The sequence below is a fragment of the Apis laboriosa genome, unplaced genomic scaffold (assembly GCF_014066325.1).
Source record: "Apis laboriosa isolate Shangri-la unplaced genomic scaffold, ASM1406632v1 scaffold14_cov150, whole genome shotgun sequence".
In the NCBI taxonomy this organism is placed as follows: domain Eukaryota; kingdom Metazoa; phylum Arthropoda; class Insecta; order Hymenoptera; family Apidae; genus Apis; species Apis laboriosa.
Window position 1 is genome coordinate 1,203,280 of NW_025221798.1, and position 22,865 is coordinate 1,226,144.

The 22,865-nt window shown below is 25.1% G+C and overlaps 2 protein-coding genes and 1 long non-coding RNA gene across 4 annotated transcripts; 1 reads left to right on the forward strand and 2 right to left on the reverse strand.

The window, feature by feature from the left end:
* Positions 1-5,338: 5,338 nt before the first annotated feature.
* LOC122710724 (protein yellow) lies at positions 5,339-11,349 on the reverse strand. 2 transcript variants are annotated; one of them, XM_043928768.1, is made up of 6 exons: positions 11,240-11,349; positions 10,954-11,109; positions 10,432-10,869; positions 9,787-9,967; positions 8,996-9,251; positions 5,339-7,040 (listed from the first exon to the last, which is right to left on the reverse strand). In XM_043928768.1, exons 4-6 carry the CDS (start codon positions 9,876-9,878, stop codon positions 6,414-6,416), a joined length of 975 nt encoding a protein of 324 aa, XP_043784703.1. In that variant the 5' UTR covers positions 9,879-9,967; positions 10,432-10,869; positions 10,954-11,109; positions 11,240-11,349; the 3' UTR covers positions 5,339-6,413. The 2 variants fall into 2 exon arrangements, with proteins under 2 accessions (XP_043784703.1, XP_043784702.1); XM_043928767.1 differs by having other exon boundaries at positions 9,787-10,869.
* On the forward strand, positions 10,960-13,723 carry LOC122710725 (major royal jelly protein 1-like). The gene is made up of 3 exons (XM_043928769.1): positions 10,960-11,490; positions 12,262-12,676; positions 13,141-13,723. The coding sequence occupies exons 1-3, from the start codon at positions 10,999-11,001 to the stop codon at positions 13,359-13,361; spliced, it is 1,128 nt and encodes a 375-aa protein (XP_043784704.1). The 5' UTR covers positions 10,960-10,998; the 3' UTR covers positions 13,362-13,723.
* On the reverse strand, positions 11,339-17,548 carry LOC122710726. The gene is made up of 4 exons (XR_006345987.1): positions 17,400-17,548; positions 17,176-17,265; positions 16,306-16,382; positions 11,339-11,476 (listed from the first exon to the last, which is right to left on the reverse strand). It is a non-coding gene; the product is annotated as an uncharacterized LOC122710726 (long non-coding RNA).
* Positions 17,549-22,865: the final 5,317 nt, after the last annotated feature.

Consider the following 22,865-nt stretch of genomic DNA (forward strand, 5'->3'; position numbering starts at 1 on the left):
TTATATGTGCACTATATAATATTATACATTATATATATATATTATTGCAATATATTTATATATGTGCAACAATGTTATATATTCAAAATAATAGTAATAAATTTGATTTCATTTAAAAATTTTTTTGCTATTAATAATTAATATTTATCGATAATCTTATTTTTATTTACTATTTATATTTACATTCATTGTATTTTTCTTTCTATTTTGTTTCTTTTCTCATTTTCTTTACGAATGTAAAAAAGAACTTCTTATCAATCTTACAAATATACAAAAATACATAGAATATACAAAAATATATAGAAAAAGGGAAGAAATTACTTTAATTAGAATAATTAAATTCAAGTGAACTGAGAAAAGTGATTAAAAGTCACATATAATATATATTCTACAATAATTCATCGATTACTATAATTATACTTAAAAACAGGATTAAAACAATATCATAACCTAACATTTGTGCAGTGATAATTTATATTACTATTCTCACTTTTCTTCTTGATTTTTGATAATTTCTTGCTAGATGTAAAGAAAATCACCATGGATACCAACGTAAAAATTGTACAAGAATATTTCACGTCGTTAATGTTGCCACGAAGAATAAAGCATTTTGGGATTGCGTAACCTCTTCGAGCTGAAATATCATGGGAATAAACGCTCTTTAGAATAAACGAGAATTCCCACGGAAAAACGGAACAACGTTACTATTTTATCTTTCTTTGCCGATAAATGCGAAACAGGACGTACGATTAGCAAAGGGGATAATTTGACACTTGATATGTGATATATTACACTTCGTACCTTACTACACCTTATTCCAATTTAAATTATAATTATAATTAATGAAACTGAAAAATTTATAAAATTTCAATTGGATGATCAAATTTTATTAATGAATTAAAATTTTGTAATTTTCAATCAACAATTTAAAATGTTTCAATATTAAAAGAAAAATTTTATTAATTATTTATTAGGAACAAGAACTAGTAGAACACGTTTGACTATAATAATAATTTATAGATAAAAGTATGTATGTAAAATATCGATAAATTAAGGTTAACTAGTGATAATGATAAGTCATCATGCAGAGTCATTCATCTTTTTCTCTCAGAATTATAACGTTGATTATTTTGTAAAATTATTTTGTGAAATTGTTTTTTTTAAATTTTTAATATTATAACATGATTATTAATATTATTTCTGAAACACGTTTCAAGGATTGATTGTAAATATGAAAAAATATAATATTGAAACTTATTTATAAATTTTCGAGTAATATAATTTTGCATTAGATGAAGTGAGACAGATATAGAGCTGTGTCACTCCACCTGCGTCACATTACACAAACTAATACTAAACTTAAATTATTTACAACTTAATAAATAATCGATTTTTATGCCAACTTTTCTCTAGAATCGTCAAATCTCCAAAAATAAACACATTAACATCTAAATATTTTAACTTCAAACAATCTTAAAAAAATATTTTTTTTTTTTCATTTTCTCCACGAATTTACCTTCACTTCATATCTATCAAATAAAATGTTTTTGCATCGAGAGCATTTTCATATTTTAAATTTTTTATTTTATTTTAATTCGTCACAAGTTAATTAACATATGACATTTATATGTAAAAAGGTGTGGTTAAAAATGTATGTTTCTATTTCTATTTTTTTTTCATTTTAAATTAATAAATTAATAAATTAATTTTCAATCAACTTGTTGTACTTGAGTTTTCTCATTCTTAAAATCCATAATTCATCGATACGATTTCCAAGTATATAATAATATACAGTTACCACGAAGAGCAAAATGAAAATTTAATGCATCGATACACCTTTCTTGCAAACGAATTTCGTTTCAGATTATTATTCGTCAATATGAGGGCTCAGCCACATGATATTCTTATGCAAGCTTGCGTAAAACCATTCATGATGTAGATACCGCAACATGTAACGCCTTAAATGAGCGAATACGTATCCGCCATGCACGTGAACGTTCGTGCATGCCATTGTCGATGCTTGTCGACCAAGTTTTTTTTCTACGGTTTTCCTTTGGTTATTTATTCGCTCGTGTCACGCTTTCCTTATTTACATCGGTGATATTTCGAAAGTGACCTTTTTTTTTGTATAAATATACAAAATAAGTATATAATATATAAAAGAAGTGTTCGATTCGATTGTGTCGCAAAATTGAAAGGGTGATTCTTCGAGAAAAATAATAAATATTTAAAAGAATCGTGTATTTTTATATTTAAGATCTTAAGATTTTTGTTTCTAATTAAATTGGCGTGATAACTCGAGAAATTGATTTAAAAAGTTAAATTTAATTGAAATGAATAAACGATAATAATGGAAAAAATCAAGCATCTAATTTTGGAATTTTTGCAATTGGAATTATGATTTTGAAGAATATGATATATGTATATATTAATGGAAAAATTTTCAAATTTATTTTGAGTGACTATACCAAATTTCGAATTAGATATAATTATCTTAAAATAAACAGGAAATCAAAAATAAGAAAATTTCTTTTTGTTTCATATTTATATTAAAAATGGATTTATCAATTCGTTTTGCTCATCTTAATTTTTTCCAATATTTAAAACAATTATTTCTTTCAATAGAATCAATATTCAGTTTAATATGATTAAGTTTTTATTGAAAAACTTTAAATATCGATTATATTAAGGCAATTATTGCTTTTAATTAAAATCAATATATTTACCATTAAATTTAGGTTAAATTAAATTTTCATCGATATTTGAAGTTTAAGAAAATTGATTAAATTATATTTTTGTACACCTTAACATTTTTGCCAATTCAATTCGCGAGAATTATTTTAATAAAAATCGACATTCAATATAGAATTTAAATTATATTAAATTTCTGTTCGCTTTTTTTTTGTAATGATAATTTTCTTTAATATCCAGTATCAAATTTGATTCCTGGTATGGTCGGTGAAAGTTTGGTCAATACATTGTTACATATTTAATACTCTTTCCGCTCCTTCGTATTAATTACAAGCTGACACGTGTAATTCTAGTCTGTATTTTTTTATTATAAGATTTAATTGCGAAACATGAAATAAAATATAATAATAAAACATGAAATATTGTTTAAAAGATAATCTTATATATTTATTATTTAATATTTTTAATTTTTTTTCGCTTTTCTAAATTTTCAAATTTTCCAAGTTTTTGCAATTTAAACTAAACCAACTAGAAACAAATGGAAATTAAATTATATAATTTAACTGAATACAGTTGCTTAATAAAATTCTATATTAAAAGTTTGTTAATATCGTTTCAATTATCATTCTTGCGAAAATCAATGGCGTGCTCTCGTAATAGAAAGGTATCCCAACTGCTAATGAAACTAATGGAAAAAAATGATAGTTGTAGAACTACTCTGGGAAAGATCATGATTATCAAATTGTAAACAAGCTTTTATTTTGAATGTTTTTTAAAATTATAAAATGTTTGAAATCAATAAATTTAATATTGTTATGAGATAAATGAGTAATAAAGTGTGTAATATTAAATTCATGATGGAATGATTTACCGCATTAAAATGTTGGAAAAGAAGATCGCACTTTAAGGATTACCGACACTAATGGATAATGGAAAGAATTATTGCAAGTGATCTAGGGATTTTTGTCTTATTTTAACTTGAAAAATCACCATTTAAATTTTTAGACCAAATATCCTTTCTTCCTATATATATTTAGATATTGCATATTTGAACTTCGAATAAAAATATTCGATTTGAATATATTGAATGCAATATATAAATGTATGTAAATATATAAATTTGTATAATATGTAAATTTTTATTATCCATTTTAAAGATAATTTATTTATTTTTCACTGACAGGAATTTTAATAAAAAAAAAAACCATTATCAAATCATGAAATATTTTCTTGAAATGAAACAATTTTTAAATGAAATTCACGACAAATCGTAATGAATAATTATTACAAATTTCATAATTTATATTTTACGATATTATAGAAAATAAACTGATAAATTATTTTTATCAAACTACATAATCAAAATACAATAATATATCTCGTTAATTCATTATATAATTATCGTTATCGCCGAGCAAACCATAATTCGATTAATAAAATTAATATTATAAATTATATATATAATTATATTATAATATAATTACTTTGTAATTATTTTCACTTAATTTGTTATAATCAATTTTACATATAACGAGAAAAAAAAAAAGAAAAAAGGAGAATGAGAAAAGTTGCAATCAGTTCATTACGAAAAATTTCACGGCGTTCTTGGCGATTGAAAGGAAAAAAAAAACCGTTCGATGGTATCATAATTCCTAGTACACTTTCAATTTACAAAACATAATCGTTTATTTAATAGTGTCGCGCAAATCTTTTTTGATCGAGATTTCGAAAACTCGTCCTTAAAGTCGATAAACGGCTCCATTAGCACGCTCGGATAATCGTACGATCGAAAAATTGCATGTCGATCGTGATACGTTTGCACGCAAGCATTTAATTCTCATTGGATCGATACATGTTAGAAAATAGGAAGTGAGAATAGTTTTAAAAAATAAATAATTTTTTAAACATACGATACATGATTAAATTTAACCGTGAAATGAATCTTCCGATGTTATATAATTTAACAACACACGATAGGTTTAAATCATGTTTATCCTGTTTTGGGGACATAGAGAAAGTGGAACACGATTTGAAATTTTTTTTTTTTTTTCCCCATTTTTGTCACGAAGGATTACCTTATTTGAACAAATCGAGAATACCAAATATAGAATTAATTTAAGAGTACAAAAATTACTTAAAAGGAATTTAATTTCTCCGTGACTTTTTTTTTTTATCTATCCAACAGTAATTAATTAATATTACTTCATTTCCTGAACTTAAATTTTTAAATATTTTTCAAAAGTAAGTTTATTATTCTATTTCGAATTACATTAATTCTTTAATTTTGCACATATTTTCGAGTGATTATTTATAATTTTTCGTAGATCAATATATAGCGTATTAATTCATTGAAGAATCTAGAGATCAAAACAATTAAAAAAATTGTTATACAAAAATTTTTCGATTGAGACTTATTTATTAAATTATAGTAGTTTAAATAAGTGTTAGTTGAAGCGAGATAAAGATAACTCGAATTGTTTATAATTTAATAAATAAATATTAATCAATATTTTTGCATATCGATTTTTGTATTTGTTCTAAAATTCATTTGATCTTTGCAAAGATGAATATATTTATTTTTTTTCTTTATGTTGATACACTGTGTACAAGTACCATGTAAATGCAATTAATATATATAACCACTGATACAAATTACAAATTTGATCTACACAGTTAATAATACAAATCACAAATTTTTTATTATATTCTTTGTAATAATATATAATAGTAAATATTTTATACATTGCTTCAATACAAATAATCATTTCACTTTATTGTTATTGAATAGATAACTGCTTTCCTTCAATTGACTAATAGATACTTTCAATTTAGTATTACTATCCAAGTATTCCAAGGGAAAGAAATAAAAAAGGTAAACAAAATAAAAACTTGAAATGAACTCGTTATCTTCCACGTTGTATTATAAAGTTTATTTACGAATAGCATGACCTAAATTCCAATTCTCGTTGGACAAATTCTCATTTTCAACCTTTTTGAGAATAATATAGAATATAGAATAATATAGAATTAAATCCTATCTCATTTACCTCGTTCACTCTGTATATAGTCTATGTCTATTAAAAGGAAACAGTTTCTTGTCGACTAATCGTGATCAAAGCAACGAACGAGAGAGATTGTAACAGAGAAAGGCTTTTGTTGTTTTTCCCAGCATTAAGTATATTCGAGATACAGGATACACATGGTCAACCTCACGAAATGATTTGCATCTTGATTTATGACCCTGCATTGGCGTAGAAGTAGTCGTTTATCTTTACACTTTTGCGACTAGAATTATAAAAAATAAAAATATATTTTGCGAGTAATTATCGAAAAAATTAACGTGCATTAAATGATTTAGATATTATTCGATTTTTTCAATAATATTTATCGTTAAATTAGCCTATATAAAGTTAAGAAATATATAGAAATAAAATTGAATATTTCTCAATTCGTTTTTTAATATTTTCCTTTAAAAATAATTCCTTTTTATTATTGATAACATTTGAAGTTGAAACGTTATCATTTTCTCTTTCTAATAAATAATTTTCACTATCATCCGTAAAATATTCTCGAGAGTTTTATTCTGCGAATCCAAAGATTTCAAAAAATTCTTGCAATTCTTGCAAATTGATTCTCGAGAATTCTTTACTTTCGAGAAAAAAAAATCCTTTTCATTTCATTTTGATCAATTTATTCAATTCCAAAACATTAATTCTAGCTAATCACATAACGTTCAAAATTTGTGTGGCACCGCAACCGACCGTGCCCTGCATGTAATCAGGGAAATTCGACTCGAGCACTCTCATGCTCCCCCTCGTGTAATCGGCAACGACGTGAGTGACGAGGTTGCACTCTGCACTTGTGTACACCTTCTTGAAACATCTTGGATCGAAAGGATTGCTCGCGGCATCCCATCTGTAAACGTCCGCCTCCCCCTCGTACCGGAAGAAGAGGGCGCTTCCGTTGTCCGTGCCCAAGATGACCATCTTCCTCGGTTTCATGCCGAGATCGTGGATCTTTCCTCTCGTGGACCCGTTTCGAAGATGCTCTGTCCTTATCGAGAACATACGGCTGCTGCTCAAGTAGGTGAAGATTAGGCAAGTGCTGCCATCTGAACGTCGGAGAAGGGCCAGATAGAGGACGTCCCTTCTGGTGCAGCCCATGCTCACGGCTTGGGGTAGAACGACTCTGTAACCTCGACCGGAAGTCACGTCGTAGACGAGGATGGCTCTCGAGGCCGCGTCAGATACGTAAATGAATACTCTTCCGTCTTGGGTATAGTCGGATACCACGTATTGCAAACGGGACGTGGGGGACGTCAGACCAGTCAATTCCACGGTTTTTATAAGCTGTGAAAAAGAGAGAGAGAAGAAAAGGATTAATTAAGTTATTTCTACGTGAAGAATTCTAGGGAGTACTAAAGTTAAAGATAGTTCTGGGGAATATTTTGTATATAATTTTCAATGGCATAAAAGTTTTTCAATTTACATTATAATTATGATTGTGGAATATTCTAATTTAAAATGAAGAAGTGTTGATAGATTTTATTTTAATTAAATTTTTTTTATAAATGTAATGTTTGGTTTGGTGAAATAGGAAAATTGAGAAGCATTAAGAAATGATTCTAAAGAAATTTATAATATGATCAACAAATTTTTAAATACATTTATATTGCAATTAATTATGTTAATAATAAAATATTCCAATTTGGAAAAGAAAAGAAGTTATATTTTTAATGAAATTTTCCTTAAAATTAATTTCAATTAAAAATATAATTTAGATTTGAATTGTAAAATATTATCTCAATTTTATCATCTAAAAATGGAAATTTTGAAAATTTTCGATATAACGAAATATATTCTAGAGAGCACTAAAAAACGATTCTAGGGAACACTAAATTTCTAAAATTACATTTATATAAAAATCAAATAATTTTTAAGAAATTTGTATAAAAATTAATATTGCAATTATAATACTTGAAAAAGAGGAAAAAATTTTCAATCAATTTTAGACACTCGTAAATTGAAAATATTTAATGTCAGCCCTATGTTGTATTACATAATACTTAAGAATGTGAAACGTGATCGCACAGCTAATCAAGCAGTAATCTCAATTGAATACTTTGATTGAAACGTAAGCATAGAATCCATTAATTCCATTTAAAACATAGTATTGTTGAAAGGATACAACGTATGAAGATCGTGACAATATTTCGACCTCATTAATAATCTTTATTTCATGTATTAACCATTAATTTATTCTCATTTTTAAGAATCTAAAGCTATATTATTTCATCGATCTTAGTAATAATAATATTACATTAGAGAATTTTTATAACTACTAATACAGACAATAATTCAATTTCGTTTGATTGGCAAAGATAAAAATATCTCGTGCGTGTCAGGTGAAAGGATAAAAAGAACAATTCCTCGTAGAATTGTGAAACGGTAGCCATTATTTTACAATCACGCTCAACTTTTGATATATCACAATGCTTGCAATATGAGATATCTATTTTTAATTTTAATATTTATTAATAAAAAATTAAAACATGTCCAATAAATCAATGATATTTCACTTATTATTGTTATTATTTATATTCTTACTTTTTACTTTAAAAAATGTACTTTAGAAAATGATGTGTGATTCTGCAGGATTGAAATTAAAAAGGAAAAATTTCACATCAGTATGCCAATACAAATGACGATAAACTACGCTATAAACATCTATAAATCATGCTAAACTTGCCTCTATCACAATTCTTCTTAAAAAGATGGTATTTAATTCCACAAGGTTCAAATAGAAGATGTAAAAGAAAAATCAAACCATAATAGTATACTAAAATCAACAACAAACTGCTATGAAACACGCTAGTAACTGAACATGCCTCTAGAGTGCATTACATCAATATCAATCATGAATTTAAAATTAGTTTCATGAGATTGAATAAGAGTAAATAATAGTAAATAAAAGAGGATAATTTCATATCACGCTAAATGATGGCAAATAATGATAAATTATTTTATTTTTAATAATTGAACTTAAATTAAAATGTTATATAAAATCAATAAGATTAATTTCTCATGGATTGAAACAGAAAATGAAAGAGTAATTTCATTAACATACTAAATAATGATAAATTATCATAAAATAGATTACAGTTAATAATTAAAACACATCACTAATAAAGATGGCTTTTTTTCTCCTTTCTGCTATTATTTAAAAACCTATTTTGTGCATTTTTTAAAAGTGATTTTTTTTACTTTTGGTGATATTGATTTTACAAATGATAGTGATATCTTACCTTTTGTGTGTTAACATCGATAGCAAGAACCTTTGCTGGACATTTGCGTACAGGTTCATCCAAAGTGTCCACTACTCCAGTGTCGAGGATCCAAAGAATATTTTGAGGATCCAAATAAAGATCTACCACGTTTTGCAGAGCCGTGCAGGTTCCTTCTTCCTGAAGGGACCAGCAAGGATAAGGGATCAAAGTGGCTTCACAGTTTTGCGCCTCCTTAGAAAGTTTCGCCAATGTCGCTGGAATACCTGCCTTGAACCTACATTGAAAACCAGTTTGCTTGAAATCAATTAGATCTAATAAACATGTCAAGCCAAATGTTAATTGATACAACAAATATTAATTGATACAAAAATTAATAATCTGCAATTTTCTTTTATATACATATATTTTTAAATTTTTCATTATATATTCAATAATAATTTTTTATAGTTTTTGCTTCTCTTTGTTATTAATTCAAGATCAATGTTACATATAATAGTCAATAGTGATTTCATTTATACCAAGAGATACTCGATATAAAAATCTTTCGTACTTACAAAATTCTAACTTAACTTTTTGAAATCAAGTTTTTGAATTTATGTAAAATATATTAGCAATTGTTGTTATTTAAAAATTAATAAAATCTAAAGATAACAATATCAATTTCACTTTCAATTCGTTCGTTGATCAATTTTTCATTATAAAAAAAAATTTTTTAAATTTACGAAACGTATTGGCGATTTTAAATTTTTGATTTCAACAAAATATAAGATAAAATTAAAAAAAAAACTTAAATTGATAACTCGTTTTACCTTGGCAAAGCCACAATGGCTTCGTTATTATGCATCGCGACCCTAGTGGCGATCACATTCTTCGAGATGTATTTTCCGTTACTTTTGTACATATTCTTGGTGGTTGAGGACGGCCACTCAAAATTTCCGCCTGTCCATTTTATAGTTTCCGGCAACGTCGCGTTTCCGCAACTAATTAATTCTAGAACAACGGTCAAGATAGCCGTCAATGTAAACGCAGGCGCAAAGTGTCCTTTGATGTACATAGTTACTTATGGCGACTAAACTGAGAAACTTTTAATATTACGCCAGTTATATACGAGAGGTACGATGATCCACTAACAGTTGCGAAATACAGGAAATAACATTGTTGCTTTGCATATCTTCGACCCGGAAGAATGATGAAAAAAAAAAAATGCGAAAAATGTTTAAAAATTATCCTCAGAGTCATTATATTACGATCATTGACAATGGTGAATCGTTAATTAAATTGTTGGTAAAATGATAGTGTAATTTAATATATAATTTTCGGCAAGATATACTCGTCACGTAAATTTTACGCGATATAACAATGTTTTTTCCGATTTATTTATAAAATTATCGAACAAAGAAAGAAAGCTCATCTCACGATTCAAGTTTTCATTATTTCATATTTAACAAACAAACTTCGAGTGTGTACACTTCCTTGTTGCTCTTGGAGAAGCAACTCGTCGTCTCGCTCGAGCGGAAATATTGCGACATCCGGAAGAGCAAAAATGTTGCTTCATAATGCATACTATCGGTCATTGATGATACTCTTCTGACACGTTTTGTATATAAGCATACGGTCAAATATAAGATTCGAATATTGGAACGCCTGTGTCATTTGCATCATAATCATCGTGTAAGTCTTTAATTTTTCCTCGATAAAATTCTTTTTCTCCATTCATGATCTCCTCAACGATGAATAAAAATTTCCTCTTCTGTAATAATAGTAATTTCTAAATTTGATTAATTTTAAAATTTTTCTTCTTTTAGTAATTTACAATAAAGGAAAATTTTTTCAAGTATTCTTGATTCCCTTATTATATTAATCGTTTTAGAATATCAATAACAATTCAAAATCTATAACAAAAAATCACAATCATTTGCACGTAAAATTTTTTATAAAATATTCTTTGTTTTTATTAATTACACAATTATCATTACCGTTATTTACAATCAGGGAATCTATTTTCCAGAAGAAGCGGCAGGATGAAGAAGCTCTTATGCGTCATCCTCAGTCTAACCAGTCTAACGAAGATCTTCCAGTTGAGCGACGGAACGCCAGTGTTGCCACAACCACTGATCTTCTCTGGACTCAGTCTAGATTGGCCATGTCAGAGCACAAAAAACATTTACGAGACGAGTGGTCGTTACATAGCAAGGAACGTGATAGCCACGAGGGCCCAGATATTCGAAGATAAAGCGATCTTGGCTCTGCCGCGTTACAAACCCGGTGTGCCATTCACTTTGGGCATCCTCGACTTGAAATCGCAGAACAATTGCGAACCGAAGGTGGCGCCGTTCCCGTGCTGGGCCATCCAGGAAGAAGGCAATTGCCAGGCGTTACAAAGCGCTGTTGACATTGTTTTGGACGTGCAAGATATCTTGTGGATTCTCGACGTTGGAATCGTAAACACTCTCGAGCAACCTGTGCGCAGATGTCCGCCCAAGGTCGTTGGAGTCAACGCTAAAACAGGAAAGGTAAACTTCGATTAGTGTGGAATTGGCCTTAAAGTAGATTAATGCTTTCGAACTTGTTTTGTCGTTCACTCGATTTTGTCCTGATATTTTTAAAGTGTAAATGTATTAATATATGTTATATAAATGTTTTTTTTTATACTTCTTTTTTGTAATTAGATGTATAATATGCTATTTTAAAATATGATTAAGTAGTTGAAAGGAATTTTTTAAGTTGGTTTTTATTAATCAATTAAGTAAAGTTAAATAAATAGAATGTGGTAAAAGTAAATAGAATTAATGGTGAAATTTAAATATTGTAATGAACATTTTTTGTTGGAACTGTGACTTACCATTGAGCTCTAGAGTTTTCTTAATTTTTAAATCTTATATCTTTACAAATGGTCTCAATAATATTAATAATTCATAATTTTACTAACTCTCATCTAATCAAGCCACAAAAGCCACTATTGATGTTTCTGATGACATAAATATTCAAATATCAATACTTAAATATAGATCAAAATTGATTTATAAATCGGCCATATTTTATTTCAGATAAGATATTTCAATAAATTAATTTCAATAAATTAATTCTTTATTCCACATCGACATAACTTCAATAAATATCAAAAAACTTAATAAATAAATTAATTTTCCATTCCAATTTATAAAAATCCAATAAGATTCAAAACAGAGTCTTGATAAATAAATTAATTTTCCATTCAATTTATAAAAATGATCCAATAAGAGTCAAAAGAGAGATTTAATAAATGTATCAATTTTTAATTGCAGGTTGTAAAAGTGATCGATTTGAGCTCTTTGGCGGATATAAATTCTCGTCTCCAATACATGGCTGTCGATTACGCGGAGGACGGTCAGGTGTATGTGTACATATCTGACGCTGGTACAGGCGCCATCATTGTTTACAACGTGACCACCGACACTGGATATCGCGTGGTGCTTCCTGCAGCCGTGGCAGGATGCACGGACAAACCTGACGCTCTCTACATAGCGCTGGTCAGGAGGGAGAGCTGTGGCCCAGTCCTCTACTTCACCTTCCTCGGATCCAACAGAATGTTCGCGATCAAGGCGGTGAATCTGAGATCCGGAAACGCGAATGGATCCATAGTGGACATCGGCGGGAAGAAAAATAAGATCGTGCTTCTAGGCACCGACAATGCGGCCACTATTTTCTTCAGGATCAAAGGTGAGGAAATTTTAAAATTTATACGAAATGTATAATTGCGATTCAATCATATTTTCTGTACATTACCTTTGAGTAATCATAATTTTGTAATATGAATAAATTATTTAAATTAAAAAGAGAATATTTGGTCGATATACGATATGGTAATTTTGAATCACATGCTTTTGGTTTTAAATTTTATGTTAAAAAATTTACAAGATTTACAAATTTTGATAATTAAAAACGTGCAATTGTAAAATTTATATTTATTTTCATTTGAATGGAAACAATCTAATTATTTTTCTAATATTACTATAAAATAATAATCATATGTTTTTGGCAAAATTTATATCTATATTTCGATCAACCAGATAATTACACGTATCTAATTATTTCTATTCTAGTCATCTGTTTATAATATGTGTATAATATATAACATATCTACTGTGAAAACAAGCGAGGTATTATATTTTTATTCTTTTCAGGTGATTCGAGTATTTACATGTGGAATACCGACACATCTTTCGTGCAGGATAACTTTTTATTAGTCCAAAAAGCTGGTGATTGTCGTCTGCCAACAGAAGTTATTCCTGGCTATAGTGATTTGATGTGGGTGATCGAGAGCAATTTCCAAGATTATATAGATAACAGTGTCAGCTGTTCCGGGACATCGGTAGCTGTTCATCCACTAATGAACTCTAGCTAATAATATTAATGATATTAAAAAAAAAAAAAACGAAAGTAACGCCATTCCACGCTATATATTTTTAATTAATTGGTTATTAGTCTCTTAAGTATTGCAGGATATTAAAAATCAAAACGTTTTAATATTCTATGATTCAAAAGTTGTAAATAATAAACGTGCAATTGATTAAAATCTTAGACAATAAAAAATTATCGTGCAGACTATAGTTGACGCTTGAATGGTTAATCTAGTCATGAAAGGAACTCTTTTGCGAGCAGTTTGTATTTAATTGAATTGCTCTTTGAGAGAGGTCATAGCTGGACAAATATCAACCAGTGTCGAATGGAAAGCTCAAAAAAAAAAAAAAATCAGTTCAAAAACCATTTTTTCAATGGCCAATTAAAACGAGACGAACCCCCATTGTGGAAGAAACAATGACATTTATGCAAAAGAAATAAATATGTCTTTATTTTAAATACGAGTGTATTTTTCAATCAAATTTCTATATTTCTTCTTTGAAAGCGTTTATCTTAAATTATACCATAAATATTTCAAATACCGTTAAAATCGAAAAAAGAAAAAATATATATATTTGAATCATATCATGATAAATATAATTAAAAATTAAATATCATAAAGATGATATATAAGAATATTTGTTATAACATTTATATGCTAATTAATTAATTAATTAAAAATTAATCCATATATGACAAATTTTAAAATGCAATATAAAATTTGGTAAAAAAAACACTTCGTTAAAAAATAAAGATATTGCAAAAATAAAGGTATTTTGAAAGTAAATACTTTTATTAATTACTAAATAATAGTACTTTTTTTAAAAGACACCTTATATAAGTATTAAAAAGAATTTAATATTGCATAATAAAATGAAACTTAAAATTTAAAAAAAAAAAAAAAGAATCATTTTAATCATTTTATAGATAGTTTTCTTTAATTGAAATATTTTATATGATTACTATTTTCTAATAATTCAATCATCAGTTTAATTTAACAAGGAATTAATTTTATGAATGATTGACGCTAATCTTATAGCAGATGACAGACATATCGGTGCTTTCAGCGAGAATTTCAACACGATTAAATTATATCATAAGCAATAAATTATATCATGAGCAAAAAATGCATAATTACTTGACAATGCATAAATTATATTAATTATTAAATATAAATTCATAATATATATATATATTATTTTTTTTTTTTTTGCCTTGGAACAACTTTTTTTGTATCGATATATTGACTAGTTTAATTAATATGTTTTTTGTTTTCATTTACATTTTTATTATTAATTATATTTTATTATATAAAACATTATATCTTATTTATAGTTTAAATTCTGATTATTATGAATATTATAATTTTATTTTATGATATTTTATTTTATGATGAATCGATAATGCTAGATCCTAAAAAATTTGGAATACAAAAATATATTGTTTCATTATCATTTTAGTATCACTTTCAATATTATCAGCAAAGGATAAGATTATAATTATAGACGATAAAAAGAATAGGCGCGACATCTTGCAGTATTTTATATCATATGTTCTGTAATATCGACTTCAATAAAATTAGAATGTTTTTTTTGCCTTCTAAAATATTGTAAACTATACCAAATATAATATTTTTTTAAATTTCCCTTGCTAATTTCTTCTTCTTATAATGAAATAAAGTTTTAAAAAAATAGAATCGAATAATAAAAATTGAGAAAAGTATTTTTTTAAATTATAGAATAAATATGAAAATATTTTATTTTTATGTCTCTTAATTATATGAAAAGATAAATATAAGAATCATGTTTGCAGCCAATTAACTCATATTATTTGAATATATTATATAATTTATAAATATATCATAAATATTGGATATATATAATCATTAATAATAATCTATTTCATTCTTTTTATGTTATATTTTATGTATTTAATAAATTCTCTTTTTAGTGTATATTTGAAAAACATTTAAAGTATTAATAGTTGTACAGAATAACAACAAAAAAAAGAAGACAAAGAAATAAATGAAATAAACATTTCATAAAACATTATGCTAACATTAATTGTCTACTTATATATATTAAATTATTTTAAATACTTAATTAGTATCAATAATTATACTTGAAAATATACTATTTTTAATTGTCTACTTTATAGATTATTATTTTAAGACTATATTATTTCATCTATCAAATATTATTTATGTATTAATATTTAATTTAAATAACCTATTTAATCAAAAATTAACTAAAATTAATTTATATATATATTTACCTATTAAAAATCTAATTCTCATTATTTCTATTTATATAAATAATTATATTCTTGACTTGTTGCTTTAATTCTGAAATCTGCTTGTCGCGAAATGTCTTCTTGTGCATAAAATTTCATACATTCTTTGATGAAAATTCTATTATAATTAATATTCTAAGAATCGAATAATTCATATATGTACTTATGAAAATTAAAAATAATTAATTATTATATCACATTAACGATAATATTTAAACTCATAACTATTATGCAATAATTACAACGAAGTTGAATAATATCTGATTTCTTCATTATTTAATTAATATTATCTCAATCATTTATTACTAATTAAAATATATATATCTAATTCATAAACAAATATTCACAAAATATATGACTCTGAAAATATTAAATATATTTTTTAATTTTAAATATCAATTTTATTCAATTTATTTTATTGTCAATATTATATTACATGTATTATTATTAAAACATTCAAAAACGCGATGCACAAGAAAACCTAGCCTATAATAAATAAAACACATAAAAAATGTTACTATTCACGGGTATATTAAATACCAGTGGTCATTGTGCTCTTGCAAAATTCTACGTATACCAGTCATTCGTATCAATTCGGATTTTTCATCCTACGACGTGATTGAGCGACCGGAAAAACATAAATGCATGCGACTCACCGTTTGAAGCGAAGAACGTTTACTAGGAAGTAATCAAGAAGACCATTGTCATAGTAGTTGTGGACATGGTGAAGCATCTGTAACAAAAATGGAACAACATAATTAAAAACACGTTTAGTTATTTGAAAAAATTGTAATAAGAAAGGATAAGAGTGATAATAATATTAAAAATTGAGATTTTAATACAAAGATTTGAAATTTTAAAATCTAATGATTCTGTACGAATGGAAGAAGAAGAATTTGAATAGAATAAAATATAATTATCTGTTCGAGTGATGGATGATCGTCTTGTCCTTTTGAGAGAAGCACTGGTTCTAATTTCGCGTTTAAAGATTTAAGAAAACTTTTACGAAGCAAACTGATTCTATTAACCATATTGCACGCGATTACAAATATTCTTGTCTTCTAATTTCAAGGCTAATATCTAGATGAAATGAAGTTTACCAATACCTTTAATAAAAAGAAAAAAAAACATTAAATGTAATTTTTTTCTTAAAAAATACATAAATAAAATAAAAGAAAATAAAATTAAAGAATTGAAAGAAAATATAAAAGAATAATAACCTCTTCACGTGATTGATGATCACATTCTCTTGATATATTGATTCTATTTTGTGTCGAAAACAAATATTTAAAAAAGAAAAAATAAATAAATAAGAGATTATTAATCTGTTCGTTTATGCTACAATCGACGAACAAATATTGATTCTAATTTCGCGATTATAGAAGGATTGTAAAGAAACTTTTACGAAATAAATACTAATTCTATTAATTGCATTGCACGCGATCACAAAAATTTTCTCAAAACAAAATTCTCTGAAAATAAAGTTGCATTAATAGGATAAAGTAAAAGAAAAATAATATACGTACAAAATATCAAATTTTACTGCGTCATTACGTGACATGATGGCGTCCATATTGGAACTTTTCCCGCTCGAAGTTAATCCAAAAATTAACATTCTGTATAAAACAAAATTAAAACTATCAAAGCACATAAAATGTATATAATATATAAAATTAACTAATATATTAAAATAAAATATCGATCAAGCATAAATTTTATTTTAAAAAGTCAAAACATGAATAACTCTAACCTGTTATACTAAAATATAGATAAATGAAAGAAAAAGAATAATTTAGTCACCAAAGGAATTTCTAATTATGATAAGAAACATGTATTAATAACACACACTAATATATGAATAATAAAGAACAATTATGAAAATAAATACTACGCAACACAAAATAAATCACACTTTGCAGAAATATGACACGTCTAAGCACTACAATTATCGATACGATACTGATATGTCGCAATTCAATATTGAAATATAAGGGGACACATTCAATAATTCGGCAATAAATCGCAATTCGTTGAGCACATTATAAATGAATCCCAATTTCTTGAAAAAACATTACAATAAAAAATATAAAATATAAAATATAAATTTATAGTTTTAAGTATAGCAGAAAGTAAAAAAAAAAAAGACAAAAGAAAAAAATATATATATATACATATATATATAAATACAATTAAATATACTTGGAAAATAAATATATATTATTGAAATAATTTGACGAAATAAAATTTATTACGATGAACTATTGTACATTTATTTTTCAATACGAAGAAAAAGAAATCTATTCCAAATATGTTTATATTTTTACAAAAAAAATAAAATGTTATTAATATATCGGAAAATTATTGGTTATAAATCATTATGACATGTATATGCTATACAGCATTATTTCTTCGATATCCATTATAATCGAATTATAATCTGCACAAATAAAAATCAAAACAAAATTTATATAATTAAATTTATATAATATAATATTAAAATTACATTAAAATAAAACAATAATGATTTGAAATCTTACTGCAAAATTTATAATGCAATATATAATATATATATGAATAATACCGATAACCTCAATAATGAAATAGTCGATTGAAAGAAAAAAACAAAAAGAATACGAAAGATTAATTAATTTTGTTGTCACAATGTTTAATATAATCTAATAAAGTTTATATAATTCCATAATAAAGTAACAATAAATAGAATTAAATACTTATTGCGCAATTGAAATCACTGGCACCAACAATACATCTCGATGATTTTCGGCAGACATATGACGCCATGCATTATAGATTTTCTTATTGGCTGAAACATTTCAAGCTTTCTGATTGGCTAAAACGATGAGAATCTATTTACTTAAATTAAAATATATAATTTAATATTAATTATAGTTTCTTATATATTGAAATCCTATGAAGGATTTCCATTTATGAAAAATATAATAAGAATTAAATATGAAAATTTGACATGAAAATTAATCAAATTGATCAGAATTAAAAATACAATAAAAAAATTTAAGATAAAAATTAAATAAATATTTAAAAAATCATTAAATTAGAAAATTAAATTAGAACACAGGAAGATGAATTAAAGCATAGTTCTTAGTTTAACATCTTTTTCAAAAAAAATTACTAATGAAAATTATTGAATCTTTTTAATAAAATATTTTTCATATATTTTTTTTAAAAGAAAATTTTGAAAAGAAAAATTTTGAAAAAATGATGCCAATTATCAAGTCTCACCACGAGAATGTGACTACGCATCGAAATCCACCTAAAGCTAAATAAGGAAAACAAAATATTAAAATTAATAACATATATATAATGACATATATATAAATTAAAAAAAATCGATCGCTTGTCCCAACGACACAAGAAGGAGCATAGAATCGTAAACTCTAGTCCACCGGAGCCGGATTACAAAGACAAATTCGACCGTAAGATCTAACTCTGATCGAGCACTCGAAGGTGCCAATCGATCAGAGCGCGGACTCTCGACTCATCACCGGAAATAGAGCATCTGTCCAACGATTTTTACCAATGATTGCGTGACGCGTGGTTGATAGCGTTTCGCGAAAAAAACGAACGATGAAGGGAGCCAATGGGAATAAATTGAGGAAGAAACGAAGAAACGATTTGGATAAAAAAATATGGAAATTTTTTGAAATTAAAAGAATCTTTTTATTTTTCGCTTTAAGTTAAGAATATTCTTTACACTGTTTAACGATACCTGCAGTCCAGTCTATAATTGAATAATTGAGCAAAATATTGAATTAAATAAATGTAACATTTAAGACTGGAGTGCAGGTGTGCGTAGTTCTTAGCTTGCCATCATTTTTCGATATATTTAATACTTGTGAATTAATAATATTTCGAAATATTTTTGATAAATTTAGAAAATTTCTTTTTGAAAAATGAATTTCGAAAAACTATCCCAATTACCGACGAAGAAATGACTACGCGTCGAAACCCATCTAAAGCTAAATAAAAAAAAAGAAAGCATTGAAATTAATGATTAATTTAAACAAATTATAAATATAAAACAGAGAATATGAAATAACAAATTAAACAACATAAGATATTGAAAGAAAAAATATCATATAAAAATTAAACAAATCTGAAAAAATTTGAAATGAAATAATTATCTAGATTAATATATACAATTATATTTACAATTATATTTACAATGATTTTTACAATAATCTTTTACATTCGTCGCAATTTATCACTCGCAATTAATCTCATATATATATATATATATATAAATTTAATTTAATTAATTAAAAAATCAAGGATATTATCTTATTTAAAAAAAAAAAAGAAGAAAGGAGTTATTAAAATTTTATCAAAGAATTGATATTCTGTCAGAAAAATAAAATAAAAAATGGAATTGACGAGAATATCCTTGTACAGATTTTACATGCAGTCCAGTTTGATAATTGAGAAAAATAATTAAATAAATAATACAAGGTTTAGATTGAAGTGCATGTGTAGTTCTTAGCTTGCCATCGGTTTCTATAATTTCATCATAATAAATGACGAAATGTTTTTAAGTTTAAAATATTTCGAAAATTTTTTAATGAAATATTTTTTTTTTTTACGTGAACAAAATTTTGAAAAAAAAAATTTTGGAAACCGATGCCAATTACCAGGTCTCACCAACGAGGAGGTGACTACATCGAGACCCGTATTAAAGTATAAATTAAAAAATAAATCAAGAAATAAATGTAGAAATGAATATATAAAAGAATAAATGAATAAATAAAGAAGTGAAAATATAAATTAAAAAATTAAGAAATAAACATAAAAATAAATAACTAAAAGAGTAAGTGATAAATAAATAAGTTAAAATATAAATTAAGAAATATGTTATGAAATAAATGTTTAAATAAATGAATGTGTAAATAATTAAATAAATGAAGCAATGAATAAATTTTAATTAAAAAATAAAATATACAAATAATAGATATATAATATATAATAATAATGTTAAATAAATTTTATAACAATAAATGATTAGAAATATTTTTAATATTAAAAATTTATTAAAAATTAAAAATTAATTAAAAATTAAAAAAATAATTAATAAATAATTAATTAAAAATTTAATCAAAATATCGTCGATCCTCTCGACACGCAAATTCGTTAAGAAATGAACGCTCTACGCGTCCTTCCTCGTATATATAGGAGATCGCTATTACGAAGTTTGACGAATACGTACGTTCTTTGCCGATTGTACGAAATCTGATTTTTCGAATACAATGACGAATAATTTAGCAATTTTTTAACTTTTATTATTAATTTATAACGTCAATAATTTATTACGATAAGAAATTGACATATCTTTACTATTTATAATGTTTTATCACATTTTTTATAAATGTGATAATAATAAATGTAATAATTGATATTTTTACAAATTAAAATTAAATTTACATTTCTGTGATATTAATTTTTGAATTATAATTGCATTAAGACATTCTAAATGTTATTTTACGTGAAAAAGAATTATAGATTATTTATAATATATATAATATAGATATGCTATGGGCTGTTTTATAATTATAAATTAAAATGATTAAAAGAATAGTGATCAATCGAGAATAACAGTATTATATGAAATAAAAGTATGTGGATAAAAAAAAATAATTGATATTGGATAATAGTGAATAATTCTAATTTAATTTGCAATTTTTGTTAATAATTGTTATGGCAATTGAATTTAAATTAAAATTCAAAGAATCATCCAACATTTAATCCATTATCAAAAATCCTAATTAATTAATTGATCGATAAGATTCAACAAGATTTTGATAATTCAATTATTTTTAAATTTTTGTTATTAATTTATTTATACATTTAGTAATGTATTACAATAATATATTTAAAAATTAATATATTTATTACACATTACAAATAAAAATTAAATCTGATTTTACAATTTTATATTATTAATTTTTAATTTACAATTATAATATTTTAAATATTATTTATGAGAAAAATAATTATAATCACAAATTATAATAAAATAACCAACAATCGAAAATTATCATGATATGAAATAAAAGTTTTAATTTTTATTATATTAAAGAATTGAAAGAAATATATTATTTCAGTATATAATAACTTTTATATAGTTTTTAATTTTTATTCACTTTTATATAATTTTATGTTTTTTAATTTATTTTTAACTCTTTCCTATTTTAAATTTTACTAATGTATTTAATTTTTATGATGAATTTTTTATTTTTAAACTTTATTATTAATTATTCATTATTATTATTAATTGAATTATATTTCATATTTTCGCGCAATTAAAGTGAATAAGAAATTGCTTCAGCCAATCAGGAAACCGCTAAACTTCAGTATTTAGACGAATCAATGCATATGGCGTTAGTCTTTTGTCAAAAATAGTAGAGAAGAGGTATATTACATCGATATAAATATATAAATTTGTGAAAATATTAATATTGTGATTTAATTTGTAAATTAGTGCTTTTTTTAATTAATACGTGTATGTTAAATCATTTATCAAAGATTATTACATCAAAATTGAATTGATTTTTTCTCGTTACCAATAATCCCTAATATAAATGTTTAAAATCGGATTTGAATTTAGTTATTATTTTATTTTAATATTATTTAATATAAAATTTGTTTTATGATTTTAATTTCTAATATTTATACAGATTATCGTTTAATTAAATAATAAATAATTAATGGATTTCAAAGGTGTAATAGGTTATGCATCACGACTTTTATGCAAATATGGTAAGATTTGATTTATTTTAATAGAAGATAGTAATTATTACAACTTTTTTTTGCTTTTTAATCATAGAAAATAAAAATAATTAGATGAAATTATTATAATATTTATATATTCTTATATATATATATTAAACATATTTATCTGCAATTTAAAGCTGAAAATGTTTGTTATAATTCTGTCTGTTTAGAATTAATGTTAGAAGTTAATGTTTAGAAAGTAAAATATATTGTTTTTATATTTATTTTGATTTTATGTTCAAATCAGAAAATATTTTATTTTCGGAGAATTAATTCACGATTATACGACGCTCGACATTTCGATTTGTTGTCAAACTTCAAGCATATCTTGTCTCTGATCCAATTCGATAATCGAAACAGTACGAGATATCATTCTTCCATCGAAAGTCGTGCCGTTTGGATGCTTCGCTTCAGG